At 38.3% G+C, this 22357-nt stretch overlaps 1 protein-coding gene across 3 annotated transcripts; it reads right to left on the bottom strand.

Annotated features, from left to right (window-relative positions):
* Positions 1–783: 783 nt before the first annotated feature.
* Positions 784–21977, bottom strand: PRKAA1 (protein kinase AMP-activated catalytic subunit alpha 1). 3 transcript variants are annotated; one of them, XR_014687330.1, is made up of 10 exons: positions 21773–21977; positions 13865–14006; positions 10684–10777; positions 9713–9857; positions 7751–7838; positions 6727–6951; positions 4020–4506; positions 3543–3669; positions 1953–2120; positions 1009–1250 (listed from the first exon to the last, which is right to left on the bottom strand). XR_014687330.1 is itself a non-coding variant. In XM_084504691.1 (9 exons), the coding sequence occupies exons 1-9, from the start codon at positions 21900–21902 to the stop codon at positions 1009–1011; spliced, it is 1680 nt and encodes a 559-aa protein (XP_084360817.1). In that variant the 5' UTR covers positions 21903–21931; the 3' UTR covers positions 784–1008. The 3 variants fall into 3 exon arrangements, 2 of the variants coding, with proteins under 2 accessions (XP_084360817.1, XP_084360818.1); XM_084504691.1 differs by lacking the exon at positions 1953–2120 and having other exon boundaries at positions 784–1250; positions 21773–21931; XM_084504692.1 differs by lacking the exons at positions 1953–2120; positions 7751–7838 and having other exon boundaries at positions 784–1250; positions 21773–21907.
* Between the last annotated feature and the right edge of the window lie 380 nt (positions 21978–22357).

Raw genomic sequence — 22357 nt, forward strand, 5'->3', positions numbered from 1 at the left:
GCTTGGAAAAGTCTAACCTACATATGTGGTTTCAGCTGCAGTGAGTTCTATGTCACATATATAAGTTAGCACATAATATAAGGAGCCATATCAGAATTCTTTTTTTGTTAGAACTGTCAATTTTAGTTTGTGGAACAACCCCTAAGCTGTGCTCTTAAATAAATATGTATGTTTCTACGGATTCTCAGCCTGCAGTAGCATCAGGGAGCTGCTGTGCTGCTACCACACTAAGTTATGAGCTAGCAAAGCAGTATAAATCAGGAACTTGCTGACAGTTCTTCAGATCAACATTTTGTTTCAGTCCATTGGGTGCCAAATATCAGCATCAAATCTCTTGGCACTTCTGTACCTTCAGTTCTACTTACACCTCACAGAATTTCACCTTCAAGTGTGCTACAAAGCACCTATGTGCTTTAAAAATTCCTATTGGTTGGATTTAAACAGATTTATCAGTTATTAGAAATAGTACATAATAGCATATTAAACTATTTTTGATTTCATTTACTGACAAATAAGGGGGGGGGGGGGAAACAGTAGTTCTAACATATTACTGTTAGGATATACTGATAGTTCCAATCAACTGAGGCACAATTGTAGGTGGTGACCAGCAAGTCATACGTCGGTCACTGAACTAGTAATTGTACATTTTCTTACAGTGCATCAGATGTATGCATCACTAGCAAAAAAAAAGCAACAAGAAGGTCCGTGTAACTTAAGTGTTATATGAAGCCTAATGTGCACTTGATGTAAAGTGTTATGAACACTGTCCAAAGGACATGTGACTTCCTGTACCTGTAATTAAGCTATTGGACAGCAGACAATCAGAATTTGCTCCAGCTTCAAAGCAATGTATGTAACTGCCCAAAATCATTTCAGTCCCTGGGTAAATTGCATTTTGCAGCTAGTTTTTTCAGCGCCTTAGTTAATTTAACTTGATTACAACTGGAAGCATCTGACTATGATTTAGGCATGCTTATTGCTGTAAAAGAAATAAGCCCATCTTCAAAGTTACTGTGCAAGTATTTTAATAAGATTCGCACACATCTCAAAAAATTCTATTGTATGACTCCCTGATCTCGGAGTTAAGTCAGCCGTTGAAGACTCAAGTGAAGAGGTCACTGATGAGGTAAGGGATGTATCTGCAGATTTTCCTTGTGCATCATCTGAATCTTTCTGACAGGATCTATAGTTGCTCACAGAACCTGATCTCTGTGGAGTTGCAGTCCCAGACTTTGCCTCAGTAATTTCATCTGAAGGGGGAAGGAGAGAGTAGAAAAGTTAGTTATCAATATAATATGAGTTAGTTATCAATATCAAATTGACCAGGGGAAGACTTAATCTTGTGCAGATGTCCTTACGCAAACTAGTATTAGGCATGAAGCACAGTTCATAGCACATCTCATCTACTTTAGTTAGACCAGCACCTGCCATGCTTTTCCATTAACTAATTTCAGTGACTAACAGTTCAACTGATTTAATCTGCTTAATTCATCTTTTAAATTTAACCTTATGATGCTACCTACCCCATATAAGTCAAATAATACTTTGTACACGTTTTGTAGATGCTTTTAGCTAGTATGTACTTTGTTATTGTTATTTGGCTTTGATTTAATTGTATTTGGTTATATTATTATAATAATTGATGCATCAGTTGCTATTAATTTACATTAATTTATCCTTCTCTTTTGGAAGATTTTCTTTTAGTATCTTTTACATCTATACTGCAGCAACTTAAGCTTACCTCCCATATGAGGAAGAAATACTTCTACCTTAGAAGTCATGTTCTGCTGAATTTATCTCTATTCTTACTTAAACAGAACATTAGCTTGACTCACTTGTCACTAAAAAAAGTTATTTCCAGGAGAAATTAGTGAAAACAAAAGGGTCTGCCTTCTCAGATCAGTCAAAGCTACTTTAAACTAGTTAGGTAAGACAAGTAGAGAACCATTCACCGAGTCAGAACAGAGTATCAAATCAGCTTCATGACTGGAAGAGCTGCCAAATCCATGCCTTGGGGTTGTATTTTCTCAGAAGCTGAAGACAGGACTGCAGCAGTCTAACTTCCCACAGCTGCATGGCTCTAGGAAGTCATCTCCCCTCCAACTAAATTTGCGTTTTTCCTATATACAGTTGTTAGGAAAGTGGTTAGTCCCCTCTATCAAGTACCACTAGATCTCGGCTAACACCTGTATTTTCAGAAGGGATGAGGCAAGAATAGGAATAACAAATTACATTGAACTGACCTAAAAACCAGACTTAGCCATCCTATACAATAATCCAGTCAGACTCCAGTAAATCTGTGCCTTGTTTTCCTTGGGAAGTTATGCACCCCATTAGCTGTATGTAATTTTGCTTTTATTCTACTACACCCTTGTTAGGTTACACGCTCCTCCATTCATTTTCAAGGAAATAGCAAACTTACAGTTCTATGCGATACTACAGCCATTCTATGAATTATGACTTTGCTGCAGGTTAAACCACCACCTTTGAAGACTTCAGTTACTACAATTCTTATTTCAAGTCTCCTACCATTGGTCAGTTGACCTTGGCTGGCAGCTAAGTGTCTAGCAAATTCCTGTACTGTATATAGACACATACATACAGTGAATATAGTGAACTATGTAGTTCACTCCTCTATTTCTCAGCCCAATGGAGGAAGAGAATCAGAAGGCCAAAGTCAAGAAACTCATGAATCAAGATAAACATGGATAATTGAACCAAAAAAAAAAAGTGGTGCAAAGGAGATCATTCACTACCTCCCACAAGCAGACTGAGGTCTATCCAGTCTCTGAGCAAAGGCTACCTCCCCAAGGTAGCCGTTCTATTCTCCCTCCCCTCAGTTTGGTTTGTTTAGCATGTTTTGCTAAGCATGGTATTATTTGTCACCGAATCTCTCTTGGGTATGTCTGGATCAGCTGTACCATAGGATGTGTCCCCTCCCAGCTTCTTGCTCACCCCTGGCCTGCTCACCATGTGTGGCAAAGTTGGGAAAAAGAAAAGGCCTGATACTGCACAAGTACTGCTCAGCAACAGCCCAAACAATGGTGCTACTAACACTTCTAGTCACAAATCCAAAACACAGCACCATACAGCCGGCTATGAAGAAATTAATTCCATCTCGGCCAGACCCAGTAAAACAGTGTACAATCCAAGCCAAACCGGCATGCATACATGTCAAACTCTTTCTTCACTAGGAAGAGATATTTACATTTTTAGCTAAGATTTAAATTAATGTTTAAATCTAGGCCTCACAGGCAGTTTAGGTTGATTCCTATACTGCCTCTCCTAGCTCCGTCCACTTTTGTACCACTGGCATTAGTGCTAGTGCAGACATGAAAGGAGCGATTCAGGAGTTAATACAGCTAAAAAGCAATGAGAGATGAACCAGATAACCATTTGATCACAGGAACACTAGGATTGAAGAAATAAACAAACACTTGGTTTCAACTGACAAAGGGCAAGGATTTCACTTTACTTCTAAGTAAATCAAGATACAGCAATTAGAATGATTTCCATTACAACTCATATAAGTCTTCACATACCATCAATGCTACGGAAGTCCAGCAAGTATGTCCTGCTGTCCACCTGATACAGCTGTAGACTCATTTTAGAGTATGCACTTGTCACTGGATTCTTCCTTCGAACACGCAAATAGTATGGATTTACAACCTAGGACAAATAAGATTTGAGCAAGTTACCAAAACTGCTTGAGATACACTGCATATTGTTCCTCTCATTTCAACTCACTGGTATTAAGTGATTTAAAGCTTACCTGTCACAGCTTCCCCCCACCCCAATAGAAAAAACATTCCTATAGCTGCAGCAGAAAGGTTTGACATGTTACAAAGATTTATCCTGTCAGCATAAATTGCCTCCCCCAAAACCCTTCCCGAACAGCAAGCAAAAGCTGTCAGCATGGTGCACAAGTTTTTTTTTTTTTTAGACTTCTAGTCTATGTAATCACACAGCTCAAGCAAAAGTTTACTGTTACCTATTGTAAAGACCTTCTATTCTTTTACCTTCCATTCATAATCCAGCTGCTTAATTGCTCGACACACTTCAGCCATGATATCATTTGGTCGACTTTGACTCCGTATTCCCAAGTGCCACTTAGCTCTTCTTACTCCTTGGTGTTTTGATTTTTGTGGATTCAGCTCATCGAGAGTATGGCGAGGACGAGGTGCTTCAGCTACCAAGAATGGCACTCTTTCAGGATGAGGGCGAGACAGATGGTGATCATCAAGAAAAGAATCTGGTGGGCTTGTAGCCAGGTAGAAGTCTTTGGCCTCATTCATTATTCTTCTATTATCTATAATGAGGTGATAAGCAACAGCTAAGGGGTCCTGATGATTTCGGCTATACAGACAGCTTAGAACTTCCTCTTCAGTGCATTCAAACTTCTCACACACTTCTTTTAAGGCTTCATCATCAATCATGGTAGAGCTGTATGAAGGGTCTTCCGGAAACAAGTATTTGGGAAGGTCCTGCTTAAACCATTCATGTTCCCTAGATTTAAGAACAACAAGATTAAGGCTATGTATGTAAAGCAAGCCTTTCTAGCATTAAATTCTTTAAAAGTTACTTTCAGCCTGTACAAAAAAAAAAAAATTGTCAGCCTAAGCACTCCTCCCGTGCTTCTGCCAAAGCAAGTTAAGCATGCTAAGGGAACTGGACATTTCTACATAGAGGAAAGTAAAAATTGCCTCCTTCACAACATTTTTCTTGACATTTGGAAGGAGACAAACAAAAAAAATCTTTCCTGGCAGTGTTGCAACTACTTTAGCTCAAAAAAATATCTTTGTGTAACTCCATCTGCTTTTTACATAAGTGATACATATATTTATTTTTAACTGCCAGTACCTTAGTTTCGAGACCATTTAATCTGAAAAGTGCTCCCTCCTCCACAAGCACACATATAATAACAAAATAAAGAAAACTCAATCCTGAATAGTTTCTTTGGCAGATGTTCTGACAAGGATTTCTGAACAAACTCACATGCTCCACACCCCCAACAAGTTATGTTTTTTTCCATTCAGAACAAGACCAGCTTGTCTCCAATGCATACAAAATTGAGGGAAGAATATGTAAAAGTCAATCTGTACCTCTTTATTACTGTATCCATGAGCTTATCTCATTATTATTACTGTATCCATGACTTATCCTTCTTCATAAGAAGGAAAAAGGAAAGATCCAGAATTAACCAGATAATTAACCTTATTTTTTCCCCCCCTCTATGACTGAGCAACTTGTGTGCCTACAATAAATTGCTTAACCAGCCAAAGAATATGGCATGACACTATGTTGCAGAAATGAAAACTATCAAAACTAGGCTTACTGCATATTAAAGAGCAGTTACGCTGATCGAGCTCTATCTAGTCAGCATTGATCTGAAAATATGCCTCATCACCAATACATTGTGCAAAAGGCATTTTAATCAGTAACAAATAGTTCGGAAGCAGAAAAAGCTTTTCCTATACTAATGCAAACCACAGCCCTAACTGGGCAACTGAGCTCAGACAAATATTTTATTACTATTCACTGCAATGATCCTCTCCTCTTGCACACATGCACACTTCCTCCTAGAACAGTTAAAGTATTCAATAATTAAAATCATGCTGTTGTTAAGCTGTAAAAAAAACAGTTGAGTATAGACCTGGCTAGGATGCAAAATCCACCCATGTTCTGCCACCAACATTTTTCAACATTTTCATCATTTCTCATCTGGACATGCTTAAGATAGCTTAGACAAACTAGAGTTCCTTTCCACTCAGGTTTTACAGTTCTAGGTTAGTATTTCCATGTTTTCTGATGGGAGAAAATACTCCCTGTTGTAATAAAGGACTAAACAAAATGCACCACATTTTTTCTTGAAAAAACACAAACATTGCTAGCTTCCTAACTTCCAAGCCTAAAGGAAGAAGCATTTTCACTACAGTAGTGCTTTCTTCTTAGAGTTTCTCACAAAGGAAACAGGAAAATGTAATTATGCTACTGGATGAATTACAGCTTAAATTTTGTTGTTGTTTTACTTCATACTTGTCAAAGCAGTCACCCTCTTCAGAATCCCATCTTGGAATCTGGAGTCCATTATAGCTATCTGTAGGTTTAGCTCCTCAATATTCTATGTAGTAATTGTCACTTATACAGCAGTTTATGCTAGGGTTTGAAGCCACACCAAGAAGTGCTACGGATGGAATATTCACCGTCTTAACATGATTTTTCCAAGGGCTGTATAAACTTTGATTAAGCAGTAGATATGTTACGAGTAGTAATTTCCCATCAGATGTTTAAAGCATAGGTTAGTGCTTTAATAGTTCTTCAAGCAAAGATTTTTTTTTTCCCCAGAAAGAATAGTACTGTGCAGTTTTTGCAAGCCATTCTGCAGTTAAACAGCTTTACTTAAGCTTAGAGTTTCTGAAAATTCCTGTAACACGTACATTTTACTGTGACCTCCAACTAATACTTCTTTGGCCATACAGACCTAGTGGGAGGTGTCCCCATCCGTGGAAGGGGGTCTGGATATACATGATCTTTAATGTTCCTTCCAATCTAAAACATGGTTAGAATCATGATTCTATGATTCTAACCATTACAGCTAAAGCCAAATGACCAGAAGTTGATTTTATTTTGTCTCAGACTATAAAACAAGGACAAGTGTTACAACTAGTTTCTTTATACTGCACACACGAACTAAGACAATCATACAAGCAGACGTCAGTGTTTTACCTAATGTCTCTGATTGTTGCTCTCTTCATCGGATCCACTTGCAGCATGTGTTTCAGAAGACTTATGACAGATGGATTCAGGTACTGAGGGGTATAGAAGATACCATCACATATCTTCTTAAAAAGCGTTGGCACATGATCATCATCAAATGGAAGTGTTCCACATAACAAAGCATAGAGAATAACCCCACTACTCCAAATATCTACTTCTGGACCTGCATATAACCTGGGAAAAAAGTTAGCTATTAGTAATTTGTGTTGAATACTTTTAAATAGATTTCAAACACACGCACACATACTTTAACTTATATTACTGTAATTGTGTTAACCTGGGGACGACTAGTCTGCAATTATGATAACATTTCATTTCTATGCTACGCCTCCCTTGAACTCTAGCATCCTAGCATCCTTTCCTTTCAAAAACATAATTAAAGCTAGGGAACAAGTATGTAGTTTTCTCCTCTATTGTGTATAAATACTCCACAAATGCAATTTATTACGATGGTAAACTGAAAGAAGTCCATATAACAGGACTTATCACACATTATCTCTGCTACCGCCCAGATAAAATAGACATTCAGCCTGCCATCACCAATAGATTGGTATTAGAGTTGCTGTAAACAGCAGACTTGACAATAAGAGTCCAGTAAAAAGTAGAAGTTATGTTCAGACTGAATATAATTCTGCAATGGGTGTTTCACTGCTATTCAAAATCACAGCAGATGTCACCTCTAATTCTATCCATACCTGTTTCCAAGATGTGAGCTGTGATATTTTTAAACCAATTCAGGCACACTGTACACAGTGGATTGTGGCATTAGACATCACCTCCAACTTACAGGAGCTATTCAAAGCTAGTTCATGGGAGCCTTAAATGCTTATGAAAAAAATTATCACAGCAATTAACAACTCAGCCCAGTTTCTCAGCATCCAGCTGAGAATGTCAACAGTTTTGTAACCTTTAGAATCAAGCAGCAAGATAACTGAAATACATGCACACATGTATTCAAAATAAAAGAAACTACCTTCCTGAAATTACTTCTGGTGCAGCATAGTTAGGGGAACCACAGCTTGTTCTTAAAAATTCTCCATCTGACATCATATTTGATAGACCTGAAAGTGTATAAGAGTAGCTACTAAAAATTCAGAGAGCAAAATGATTTCACACTGCATATAGCACCTAGAACAAGTCACCAGTAACTTAAATATTTTAACATTTAGCTCAGTTAGGAAGCATAGTTGTTTGGAATTACTAAAAAAGGTTCATACACAAGAACACTACATGATCCTAAGTTTAGCAGAAATGTGAGTCTGACATAATCCATTATTGTACACAGCAAAGGCATGTTTGAAAATATACATTCATTCTGAGACTAATGATTTTGATTACACAGGCAAGACAGAAAAAAGTTGTTCTAATGGAGACAGAGAAGCATAACAAGATAGGATTTTGATCATTAACAAGAAGGCATCTTAAACATATTCGTTTCTAAATAATGAAGTGGAAGATGTTACCAAAGAATTGCCCACAATTCTCTAAGAGTTTATATATATTATATATATATGAATATATATATATATATATATCAAAGGAATTGAGAACTGCACACAACTTTGCTTTGGAGCAGATGACAGTCACCACAACCACCTGAACTCTCAACTAGTTGCTGAATCACTGCAGCTTAGTATAGTTTTGGTTTAGATACTGTTAATGATTAAAGCATACTTTAGGACCAGGCCATCTTTGTTCACCAGCTCTCAACATAGTCTGAACTACCTCTTCCAGAATAGACATGGAAAATATTTTCTAATTTCCTCAGTGGAGGCTGTATTATAAAGATTACTACAGGCCTGAGAACTCAGTCCAAAGAGAAGGAATTATGCCCTTTCACCAAGGGCAGGAAGGGAGAGTGAAGAACACAGCCTGACTAGCTTTGACTAGCTTTCACACTCAAATAAAAATTTTTCTTAAGCTTCTGTCACAATTAAGCTAGTCACAATTAACTGAGTGCTACTGTTTTGCTTATGCTGGAGATGCAGGACAATTTTTATAAGTTGCTGTACTTCATTTCTTCACCAGGTATGCAATTTCACCCAGAGCATTCTCTACACTTGAGAAATTGTTAGGATTCCCAATACCCACATACTTGAACACCTATATTTTCAAAATATACTTAGAATACTTAGCATTATCTAACCTCTTTGATCAGACAGCTCAAAATGCTTTATAAGGGCAGGTATTATCTACTGCATCTACAGGAGACATGTCATAATGAACACAGCAGTATGGATACCTTAATGTATTTATATGGATGTTCTTCCTTTTTTTTTTTTTTAAAAAAAAAAAAAAAAAGGGGAAACTAGCTACCGGTCTCCTCACTGTCTGTGTCACAACAGCTAGTATAAACAATTTAGCTTTTTGACTAGTTAAGTATCTACATAACAGAGAGCCTAGGACTTTGCAAAATTAACTATTTTACCTTTTACACTTTAACTACATTTTTCTTACCAAATCACATCTTTAGTTTTTAAAGTGAATTTAGAGTAGTTTCATAGAAGGAGCAACATATTTTACTAGAGCAAAGTAGTTCTTAAATATGAGGAACACCCTTGCAATATAGTTCCAAGAGAGCTACGCATCTGCATTTTACAGATGGAGAAGGAGGCAACAAGAGGGTCAGTTTTCAAGTGAAGGTAGGGAACTATGTCCCCACTGAAATCCAGCATTTCAGAGAAATTTTTAAACAAGACTAAACCAAACAGCTCAGTTTCATCCACTCATACAAAATACCTGACTTGAAGAAAGATTGAGGAAAACAAACCACAGATGTGCAAGAACACTGTTTTGCTTTGCATTCATACTCTTCCTGGATTCTGTTCCATCTTCAGGATAACCAAGTAACCACATTTTATTAAGTATTTTCCATAGCAATTAGCAGAACTTAAGTAACACCAAAAGTGTGATCATACAAGATATTAATGCTTACCAAAGTCAGCTATCTTGGCATTCATGTGTGCATCAAGCAGCACATTCTCAGGCTTCAGATCTCTATGTACTACCATATGCCTGTGACAGTAATCCACGCCAGAAAGGATTTGCTGGAACAGACGTCTACTTTCCTTCTCATCAAGCTAAGACAAACAAAGGTTTTAAACAATTTTGAAACAGTGGAAATGAATTATTTTTCATTTACATGAATTGCAGCAATGTTTCCAATGACCTAAAGTTAACATTTTTAGTTTTAATATTTTATACAGCAAATGATCGTATCTTTGCAATAGAAAGCTTCATAACTTACATCATTTTGCTTCTACCATAACTCTAAAATTACTACAACAAAATTGTATTCACACACTCAGAATTATTGAAGTTTCTCAGTCATGCTTTTGAAATTATCACTCAAACTCTAACTTTGTCTAAACAGAGTATCAATGAACTTTGATACTTAAGCATAGTATAAGACTTAACACAAAAGCTGCTGATAATCAGCACAAAGGCAGTAAATTTTGATGCAATTTATTTGCAGCTTTCCCTAGACAGCAGTCTTAGCTAGGCACTTCCTATCAACATGCCCTATAACATGGCGAAGTCAGCTCAGTCTAAGTAGGCAAGATCCTTTTATCTAGCTAGTTTGCCATAAGGGAGTTGGGAGCATTCACAGAAACCATTCTACCAGTCAAAGAGAATAGTAAGGGCAGAATAGCAGCTTCCTCATAATTGGAATAATTCCTTAGTTGAATGGAAAAAATGCTTTAACAGTCATACATTAAGATCTGAACTATGCTAACGTGCTCTGAAATGAGAGATGTTTACAAAACGTAGCCATAAAACGTATTTTAATTGCTAACAGCAAAATTAATGCTGAATACATAAAAACAAACCTTCTTTTAATAGGAATGTTGCAAAAGCAATAATAGAATGCAAGTCATTGACTTGTAGAGTTGGACTACTTCTTACCCTTCCGTTTTTACAGATATAGTCAAACAGTTCTCCTCCTGAAACATATTCCATCACCATGAAAATGTCAGTTGGTGTACTGATGACCTGGTACCTGATAAAGGAAGGTATCTGTTAGTCTGTGTACTCAGTAGAAGAAACTAGAAATAGTCAGATAAACATTTTAGAGTAAAGTATACTTCTACGCAACTCTTTGCACAACACTAGTTTCATCAGTCAATTTACAGTTACTGCAGTAACACTTTTTCAGAACCTACTTCTCCTTTCAATATGTGATAGCATCACTGTAAAGACTAGAAGAAAACTTGTATTTCCCAACAGGAAGATCAGTCTCCATACTTTCAATGGAACATACTTAGATCAGATATTTCTGTGAAAGTATTTGAAGTGCTACCTCACACACAGCTTAACATAGTGAGGATGGAAAACGAAAGTACAAGAGGATTTTGCTAGTGCCTCAAAAATCCACACTTCTCAACGCCAACAGACACTAAAACTGCCGTGTCATAAATAAAGCGTACTTCAAGAATGGAAAAAATATTAATGATGATGCAAATTAATTCTTTGATTATGAGGTCTATACATTTTTATCATACTTCAGTTAAGTTGGGGGGAAAATGGAGTTTTGAAATAAGCAGGTTATGGCCAAATGCCCTACTTATAAGATTTTGAAATATTTTCTGTGTATCCTTAACTGAAAAGGTGTTTAGTACTTTTCCTCTTACAGCAGTGAGAAATGACTGTTCTTTACACAGAAAGAGAAAGCACACTGATTTGACTGAGGAGTTAAATTCAGGTATGCTACTGAGAAGACAGAAGGTAGCAACTGGATTAAAATGAATGCTTTTAGGTACCGCACTTAAGCACACAAATATATTCCAACTAAAAAAATAAAGTGAATTCACACATACAACAGAACTCATCAGAAGACTAATTCTAAGCCAAGAGGGGAAAACAGACATTTCTCAGCTTGCTGAGACAAATTATTTTTGAACTGCATAGACAGTGAAATCAGACTATTCAGACGTGAAATCAGACATGTACATGTTTTAACAGCTTAATATTAAAGTAGCGTAATAACCTGGATACCACTGAGGCAAACATCAGAACAAGATCTCCAAAGTCAGTTTTCCCCTGAAGTACCTTGAATTACAAGCAATTATCTTCACTGATTTTTCTTTCTAATTCCTTGGTTGAAAGTGCCTCACATACTTAAACATCACCAGGTATTTGAAGCTATGGCCCTTCATATTTTAATCCTTTTTAGTCAAAAGTTACACTGCAACTTCATTTCTAACAACATGGGTGACTTCTCACAGTTGTAAAATTTGTAAACTATAAACTTAAGGCAACCATGAGCAACAGTTTATAGCTGAGATCTTCAGAGATGTCCAACTTCCGGACAGTGAGGTAACAGACAATGTTGGGAGATAACCTCATCATCTCGGACAATAAGCAAGTCTGTATCTCTTGGAAGATTCAGCCATGCCTCTCTACAGTCAGTTTGCTTTTTCTAGCTGTGGAGAAGGTCACTGTGGAAAAGAAGAGTTATGTACCTATAACACAAGTACAGACATCAAGCCCCACAACATAGTTGACTGAATGCAGGAAGAGGAATTTTTAGAGAAGCAAAATGTATCCTACTGCTAGAGGTTAAAAACCAGAAAGAGATGTTCTAGAGGTTTTTAAACTATGGTATACAAAAAAATCTTTGAGACACACTTGAAACATTTTATACAATTTTTAGTAAAGCACAGTGTTCCAAATTATACATTGTCTAATTTGTAATGTTCAGCTGAAGAAATCTGTTCACTTTTATCCCAGCAATTGCTCCATCTAGTTCCTAGGAGAGGAAGCAGCACGATCCTAAGTTCCCAGCATGTCTACCTGCACAGCTGTATCAATCATAGCTCAAACAGTATTTACATGCAGGCTAATAACCTTTCTGCTTTGCGAATACAGGCTGAATAACTGAAAATTTGGGTATCCATCCCCCTTTCCATTATCTCCTACATCTTGACCCTTTCCTCCACATGCAGGAGAAAAAGAATTTTTCCCCATAATTCACTAGAAATATTTACCTGAAACCTATGCTAAGCTGTTAAATCAGCTTAATCAAAAGTACATATTCGTGCTTCGCCCCCATATGTCAGCTGATACATTGATACTTCCATTTGTTTTGATTACAGGTTTGTGCTTTGGACTAGTTCATGAACTCTTCACTAGCAGCACTAGCAATGCTGCAGACAGACAAAAGCTCAACAGCCTTCTGAAACTAATCCACTTCAGATCATCTCAATACCTTCTTCAATCTGATTTAGCACTGACTTACATGCTGTTGCCAAACTACAGGAATATACTGGCATGGCATCTATCAGTGGTAGCATGGTCTTAACACAAGACTTTGCCAATAAAAAAAATTATGAACTCTAACAACACAATTAAGAGTGCATGTTACATACACAACAGATGTGCCCTGCTAGATGCATAGGTACGCTATATGAAACAAAAAAAGTCAAAAATAATTGGCATTTATACCTGGTCTGAGAAAATAAATCACAAGTCTAGCACATATTTAATTGTAATCTGAACTCCGCTGTTAAGTTATTGATTGACTAATAACTAACAGACTGAACAGGCACAATATAAATACCGTACTAATTCGGAGAATTAGTAGCTTATATTTCAGAATTCTTTTATATAGATCACACTTAACATACTGCACATCTTCAATTCAGAAAATTTTTGCAATCCACTATATACATCAGAAAACCATAGGTCACTAACCATCACATTGATAGAAGATATTTTGAGGAAAAATACACAGTAAGCTTGCACAGGAAAGCACTCTACAGTCTTGTTCTTAATTTCTAAGAAAAAAGGATCAGAGACCACCAGAAAACGAATACTGAAACAGTAGCTAAAAACAATAAAACTGATGCTACAAGAAGGATCTATTATGCCACTACCTTTTAACCTGCCTAAAGAAAGTTCTGTGCCCTACCAAGAATATTCACAATTCTGTGAAAACATATCAGAATATACTGAAAATGGAATACATGGAAGCTGGTTAGTTCTCTAACAAGTTACTGATAGTACTTTCGCCCTTTGAATATGTTTTAGGTCTAAGAGAGCACAAGAGATTGTTTAAAAAGATCTGATTATAGCAAACAAATCTTACAGCTTAATTATATGTGGATGTCTGAAGAGTTTGAGGTTCTGAATCTCTCTGCGGATTTTTCCTACAACATCAAGGCTGCGAATCTTCTGTCGATTCAGGATCTTCACTGCAACTTTATGCCCAGTTAACTCATGTTTGCCAACTGCAAGTAACAAGAAAACATTTAGTTAGTCAGGGTTTTCAATTACCCCATAAGAACATTTACTGGATCGTTTCAGTTACAACCTAGAAATACCACAGTTAAGATATTAATCATTCCACATATCCTGTTTACCTTTAGGGAGATAGAAAACTAGACAGCACATCATATCCTTCACTTTACCCTAATTCCTCTCTCAATTTTATTGTTAGAATATTCACAGGAAATGTAGGAATGAACCTTAAATCTCATCCTCAGAAGTCTTGCAGCATGACTACATTTTGCACTATTACAAACAAAACATTTTTCTATCCGAAACACTGCCATCCTTGCTAAATAGGATATCATTTTGTTTTCCTGTGTAAGTAACTCCAATCTTCAGACTCACATGGTAACCCACTCAGACATGCTCTCCTGCAGCTTTTCTACTCAATCTACAAGTATTGCATTTACTTTTTTTTTAAAAAAAAAAAAAAGTTTCCCTTCTCCTCAAGTAGCACATTTCAGCAGTTACTTGGAATTACTGCTAAGAGTAACCAGTTTACTTGAAAAGTATTTACCTGTCCATGTAGCAGTCTGAACCTATAAGCTACACATTCTGTGCAGTAAAAAAGACTATCATACCAGAGCTTTATTACATATAATATAAACGGCCAAAAAAAATGTGAAATGCATACAATAGAATCTAACAACTATGAGAAGCAATATAAATATGCAACCTCTTACATTCCTGTTTCCTTCCTACTTCAAGAAGTTGTTTTTCTTCTTTGAGGAATTTTAAAGTGTAAAACACTTCCTAAATTGTTACCCTTCTTGAATTCCTTAATTTTGCAGGTGCTTTTTAAAATGGCTACAAAGTTGCTATGAATATATTCTTTTAAACCCAGTGCCAGTATTTTTTTTAGAATCCAGTGCTGGATCACAGATATACTACAGGATGTAAGCATCTCTTGCGCTAGACTTTGCTACCTGCATCAGTTTCTGCACACAGTAGTTTAACACTGCTAATATCACATCTATATCCATTTTCAGAAGTACAGCTACCATCCTCTGCAATGTTCTAAAAGCATGCCAGATTCCAAGACAGCTAAGTGTCCACTTGGACACTGGCAACAACCCTCTGCTGAACATAGCACTCTGTTATCTGGGTGCTTATCTCCTCACTTGAAAATCTGACCAATTCCCAGGCTTCAAGACTTACTTAAGTACATCCATAGGAAGCTGTGATAAACAATTCTGATATAATTTATAACTTTACACTGGAAGTCGTACCTATCTCGTTTACCTGACACAGCACAATTAAACATTTATCCACGAAGCCCTCAACAGTTTTGCAGTATTATTTTACAGTATAGCTAATGGATCTGGAAGTACTTATCTTGCTTGCAAGAAACAGTTGCTTGTTCACAAAGTAAAAAATATGTCACGCCACATTAGTGAGAATTGCAAAGACTGTACAGAACTAAGGATTATTAAGCCAACATCTCAGATGTTAAAGCTTAAGGCCAGTGCTATATGACAGACTAATTCTTCTGAAAGTAGAAGACACAGTTCCTTCCCTAGTGGATGAATAATTATTTTGCTGCAGTTATCTATAAAAATAAAAGTCTTCCTGTACTCAAGATAATTTTGACAGAATTAGTAAAAGTTTATCGATCTGTTGATCTCATTTCTAGTACAAAACCCTCCTGTAGCCATTCACCTCTACACTGAGATAAAAAATAATGCAAGTGAGAAGTGATACAGATAACGATAAGCCTCTCTGAATTATTATTTTTATGACAAGAAGATGTTTATTGTGTAAAACAAAGCAGCATGTCTAAGTCGGGAAGTAACCAAGTAGTGGACCACACAAAACTGAACCACCATGATGTGGTGATGAGACACCTTTTTTTATCTGAGATCACAGAAAGGCTCCAACTACAGTATGGAAAAAACATCCCCCAGTGCACAGGAGCCATTACCTAAATAGGGACACAATAACCAAACGCTGGGCAAGCACATTCACACTGCCGAGGAATGCAGGACAAGGCAGACAATTAATCACAAGTTCTAGACAGACCACAGATTATTAGAGGTGAGTGCATGGTACTGTAAAGTCATGTTGTGCACAAGAAATATTTGCTTTCAACCAAGCATACAATTAGAGCAATCATCTCTCTTGCTTTCTCCAATTTAAATGTGATTGAGGTTTCAAAGGAAACCAAGAAATTATACCACTTATGTTCACAACCTAAGGAGTAAGAAATCATTAACATGAAACACTCAAAAAACAGTTACTCCGTTTGAATTACCAAGTCTTTGCCTACCTATAATATGAACAGAGGTAAGTCAGAAGTATTTAAAATTTAACCTACTAAAAGAATTTTATCATCACTTTTAGTTAATAAGAAATGTCTTAGAAACTAAATGAGAATCCACTACACAGGAATTTGCAACACCCTTTGGTTTACAAAGTACTAAATTAAATACCTTCTTAAGTATCACGTGCATTTGAGCAATTTTGCATCTTATCATATAAATGCTCAGATACTCAGTTCTGACATACATTGTGTTGTGAAGTTTAATTATCAGCCAATTTGTTTTTCTGATTTGTCAGTCTACCTTAGATGACAACTGGAATTTAATTAGAACCCAGAAAAAAAAAGCAATAGAAGGTTACTTATTAGATACAAATGAGCTATATTCAATATGCAAGGTACATAAAAAGCATTTTATTGAAACTTTTATTTGAAGTACTTCTTAGGCAGTAACTTTTGAAGCTGACTGAGCTTTAGTTTGCCTCCAGCCTTGATTTTATTCGAGAACTGAAAGAAATGCTTCTCTGCTTCTTCTGCTGTTCAACAGCTTTGAAAAAATTATTGAAATAAAAAATATTGTGGTTTTGTGCACATAGAGAAAGATCCCCAGAAGTCTGAAAAGTCTTTAGCAAGCGAACAAACTTAATGATTGTTTTCTTCAGTAATATTTTACTAAGTTTTTACTCTTTTTTTTTTTTTAAAGTTTAAGATTATATTAAATCTAGCTCTAAGACTGGAGTTTCCAGCCACCATCTATTTCATGAAAACTGTTTTGTTACAAACATATAGGGTATCCACTAGTCCTGTTCTGCTACCACAAATCACATACTTTAAATCTCAAACTACATTCTTTTCACAAATTTTTCATTCCTCCCAGGCACAAGTAATCTTCACTTTTCTGTACAATATAATAGCAAATACAAGTTTTTCCACATTTTTAAAAAATAAATTTGACTTATTTCTTCACTGTAAAGTGGCTTTGCAGCTTTGCTATTGACTGTGTACCTCACATTAGAAGTAAGCTAGCAATTCCACCAAGAAAACATCTTAAAACCATAGTTGTCATATAGTATAAACCTTTATCCACATGCCCTAAGAACTTACTTGAAGTTGAAGCAGTTCAAGGTACATGATGCTGCCACAGAATTGTTTGTACACAACTTTAATTAAGCAGTAATTAAGGATTTATCATATAAAATAATACTACAATAGAAACAGCAACTTAGTTAAAGCTTCAGGAATGGCAAGGCTCACGCAATACTTACTCCAGGGTACTGGGGGGGGGGGGGGAGTAGTTCTAAAGTCAAACACATGCTTCCAAAATCCTCCTTTGAGGTGAATTTCTCACCCTTCTCTCTCACCTGCAGTTGCCCACAGACAAGCCTGACCCTCAAGGCATCTACCCTGAGACGCAGTCCTCTCAGGGGTGCCATGAAAAAGCATCCCAGCTCAGGGGGAAACAAGGGTGCAGCCCACTGCAGTCCTTCAAGAACTCAAAGAGTCCTTCCTTGGTATCAGTATGTACAGCATTGTGAAATAATTAACTTTTAGTTTTGGAGTTTTCTGGGATTCTGGAATTTTTTCATTGTTTATGGCTCATGTTGTGCAATCCCTTTACCCTCAACATTTAACTGTACCTTTCCCAATTAGTCACTCCACAGGGGCCCTGGATATGGTCAGGGGGAGGCCTGCTCATCCCATGCCTGTATCAGATATGTGTCAGCAGAGTGAGCCAGTGTTGGGCTTCACCACACTCTGTAGATAACAGAGGAGTGATGCCAACAGCTTTTCTTTGAGTCACAGATAACAAAAGATGATGCAGCACCATATTTATTAGATAGGGAATTTAACTACAAGTCAGTCACTTCATTTTGTTCCTGGACTCCGATGTGATTCATCATTTTCCAGCAACAGATTTCAAGGCATCAGGTATCTATCTGCCTGGCACTCCGTCCCTATAACTGTACAGCAGTTCAAGGAATTGCATCAAGGCCTATTGTGGTTTCTAATTCCGAGCAAGTCTCAGCTCTGCTAAAGCAGTAGAGTGTACCTGCCACACTCCACCCCATCAGTACAGTCAATTCACTTTGCCCTCAGAGTGGCAGCGTGACTCTTGCCTCCATGGGATAAATGCATTGGCAAATATTTTATGCCTGTACATGGGCAACTTTAAGAATCATTAGTACGAGCTATAGCACAATGCTTATTCCTTTGTTTTCCACACACCCTATTATATAAACTGAAAATTTAAAAAAATCTGTATACATGAGGGGGTTCTTTCAGCAGTGCAACTTGTTAAGTCATCCTCCAAACCTGGTACGTAAGGCACCAGCTAACAGTAAACATAAAACAACAAGAGTTAATAAAATCACAATAGGGTGCAGAGTCAGGTTCAGTTCTCCTGCTGCTGTAGGAGACCATCCAAGAGGGATTTGCACCACTGATGCTCTCCATCCTTCATGGCTCTCTACAATACCTGACATATTTCTTCACTTTCACGACAGACTCTGATAAGAGGTCTTTGTCCTATTCTCTGGGCCTGTTGTAGGAGGCTTGCTAGGTCAGGATGATGGAGAAGCCACTTGACTAGGGTCAAATTCATTCCAACAGGTGTTGGTTGCAGTTGGCGACACACCATATAATCGAAAGAAAAATCTTTGCAAATAATTATGGGTGGAAAAAGATTAAGATCAGAACTGATACTTATGAAAAAGTTATCTATCACCCTAATTTATGTGTATGTAACACTATGAACAATATCTATTAGGAAAGATTTACATAAATGTTCACACACGTACACATCCTTTTTCAATATATAGGACTATCATTTTGGAAATCTTGATGGGATATATTTTGAAGTGACAGATAATTTATTCTGTATCTAAATAGGTTATCTTGAGCTTTAGGAGTATTACTCTCACAAATGAAACCTCATTGTCCTAGAACAACACCTTAATTCACATTAACTGTTTGTCAGTCTTCTCTCTTTTGATAGGTCCACACCCTATGCTCTTAAGGATAGGGTAAAGTCCCATTACAATTTAGTCCTAAAGAGATAATTGGGTGTCCAGTGTATACTGACATATTGTATATAGCAAGGACAAAGGCAACCATCATTTTGTGTTCTGAATGATAAATTGACTAGTTGCCACAATGATTGAAACTTTTTCAAACTCTGGTGCATTACCAGCAAAACAGCAGACACTAACTGGCTATTTTTGCATTCAGCATGAAGACAGAACTGAAAACATGACTTCAGATGATAACATTATGTAAAGCCCAGGAAAAAAAAAAAAGCCAGTGTTATTTTTCTGAAAACTACTCTGTATTACCTCTAAACATAAGTTTTACCTGTAAAGGGGCTGGCTCACAAATTAGAAATAATCAAAATGTATTTGTTAATCCTTCCAGCTGGGTACCACCTATCAGTCCTACAAGAAGAACACTGCAAAAAGAAGTTTCTTTTATATACCTAGTATTCCTTTATTATTTGGTAAGAGAATTATAGAATCACCTAGTCTTCAGAAGTCTCTTTCAGACTAACAACTCATCAACCTGGCTCACTGAAGTTCCATCACTAAACCGTGTCCCTTACTGCACGTCCCTTAAGCAGCTCCAGTGATGGGGACTCCACAACCCATTCCAAAGCTTAACCATCCTCTTTGCAAAGAAATTCTGATATCCAGTCTACGCTTCCTCTGGTGCAACTAGAACCAATTTCCTCACATTCTGTCCCTAACGCCAATTGCCTTCAGATTTCACTATGCACAGCAGCAAGTTTTCAAAGATACTCAGAGACAAAGTTTCAAAGCTGCAATGACTTGTTTTAACTGCTTAAATGTAGGAGCAACAAACTAAAGTCAGTTCAGCAGGGCTTCAGCTGGAAAAGAAAAACAATGGTGAGGCCATTCAGAGTAAATATGGCATTCTTACGAAATACAGATACCAATCATGACAGCTGCAGAAAAAAAGCTGAACAAGCATGTTAGGTTCACACAAATATTTTGACAGAGACCAAAAACAACCCAACCGAAAGCTCAGAATGTACTCTTAAAAAAAAAAAAAAAAAAAAAAAAAGCTGCATGAATGTTTTTACTAAATTAAATGGACACTAGTTAATACTGTGCAAAGTCATATTCCTGAACAACTACATTAGATAGAAAACTGATCTTCACAGTCCCCTGCCAGGTGTCTTATCACTGCCTTCATCAAGGCCTATTTACATCAGTGTTGCAGTCTATACAGATCAGCACTCAACCTAGTTCTAAAGACTAGCACAAATATTGTATATTTATCACCACAAATAGTATCCTCACCTCAGCACAAGTTACTAGAAGTCTGACTACTCGTTCCTTTATGAGAACTAATCATTTGAAACACCTGGGAATTAACTTTACTTTGGTTTCAGCAGGAAGCATCAGTGGTATTCAGCAGGAAGCATCAGTGGTATTTAAAAAAGAAAAAGCTAAAATACGCGTAATATTTTATGCTGAATCCCTGTAAAATTTAAGTGAGAACATGCTTCACAAAACTCATTTGTTTTCAGCATTCTCTTTTACCCAGCCTTTCACTGCTGTGGTATTTTGCTTTCCCCATGTATTGGCTAGAACCAGCTGTCTCCTCCACAGACGCCCATCTGAGGCACAGTCCAGTGAATGAGGTCAGTGGTTAATTTAGGCTCAAAGACCTAGAAGAAGAGTTAAATTGGCAAAACATCACACCAGCCAGTTATCTATGATGGTAAAGAGGCAAGTGAAAAGGCAAATTCGCCCGACAGATGCCTTGGCAGCGGGAGACCTTTACCAGGCGCTGTGCAAAGCGCTGGCTTTCCAGCCCATTTTTGGGGCTGCTACTGCTGTTAAAACTAAAACCCCCCACTTCCAAGAAGCCGTATGCCTGACCCACACACCACGGAAGCGCGATGGAAACCCTACCTGAACAGGAACTGAGTAATTAGGAGGTTTTTTTTTTTAATGCTTTTTCTTAAATTGCCAAGTGACGAAACCTTTATCAGAGCAGCCAGATGAGGAAGAGGAATCGAGGGGAAACCTTAATCTCTATTCCACTGCAAGTCCGCCGCGGGGTACCTGCACCCCTAACAGGAAGACTTTTTTTTTTTTTTTTTTTTTTTTTTAAGTCCGAAAGGAGCAGAAGTTGGGTAAAAACCGACCGAATTCGTCCCAAAGACCGCGCCTCCCTCACCTCCGTGCCCAGCCCGCCGCTTTTATCGCCCTCCCTCCCCTCGTCCCGACACCGCCCGGCTCCCGGCGCTGCCTCCGCACACACGGATCACGACACCCCCGACACCTTCTCGGTCGGCAGCCCCGCAGTCGCGACTCTGTCGCGACAGCCACCGCTCCCTTCCCCCCTCCCCCCCTGCCTGAGAGCGCGACCCCGCACCTCGCCCACCGCCCACCGCCCGCCACCTCGCCCTTCCCCCGGCCGGAGGAGCCGGGACAAGCGGCTCACCCTTGACTTTGCCGAAGGTGCCGACGCCGAGCGTGTCGCCCAGGATGTAGTGCCCGATCTTCACCCGCCCGTGCTCGTGCTTCTGTTTATCCGCCGCCGCCATCTTGAGCCAAGGGCCGAGTCTGCGCATAGTGCCGCCCGCCCGCCCGCGCCGGGACGGAGGGCCGGCGGGGGAGGAGCAACCACACTGCGCCCGCCCGCGCCGAAGCCCGGCAATGAACGCCGCATTTACCGCCCGGCCGCCCTGCGCGGAACGAACCACTGCGGCTCCGCGGGGGGGTGCGGGACAGCCCAGCGGCCCTGCGGGGGGGGGGGAAGAGGTCCGTTCGGGGCTGAGGGGGGGTTGTCCCTCCTGGCGCCACCGTGAGGCGACATCTTGGTTAGGCGGCTCCGAAAATACAGAAAAACAGGCCCGCCGAGTCATTCTTTCTTTCTTTTTTTTTTTAATAAAGCCTTGGTTTAAACCCTCCCCTCTCCTCAGGGAGACACGCCAGAGACCGCCCTTCCTTATTGCCGCCTGTGGCCGGGTTGTCCCAAAGCGCTGTCCCACCCCGCCTTCAAAGAAACGGATGAAATTGGGGGAAA

The sequence above is a fragment of the Aythya ferina genome (assembly GCF_964211825.1).
Source record: "Aythya ferina genome assembly, chromosome: Z".
Taxonomy (NCBI): Eukaryota; Metazoa; Chordata; class Aves; order Anseriformes; family Anatidae; genus Aythya; species Aythya ferina.

Excerpts from the sequence above, each read along its gene's own strand:
- PRKAA1 (XM_084504691.1), bottom strand. The coding sequence starts at position 21,902 with ATGCGCAGACTCGGCCCTTGGCTCAAGATGGCGGCGGCGGATAAACAG. Across the intron at positions 10,778-13,864 it reads CATCCACATATAATTAAGCT|GTACCAGGTCATCAGTACAC; the intron begins GTAAGATTTGTT and ends TTCCTTTATCAG. Across the intron at positions 4,507-6,726 it reads GCAACAATCAGAGACATTAG|GGAACATGAATGGTTTAAGC; the intron begins GTAAAACACTGA and ends TCTTAAATCTAG.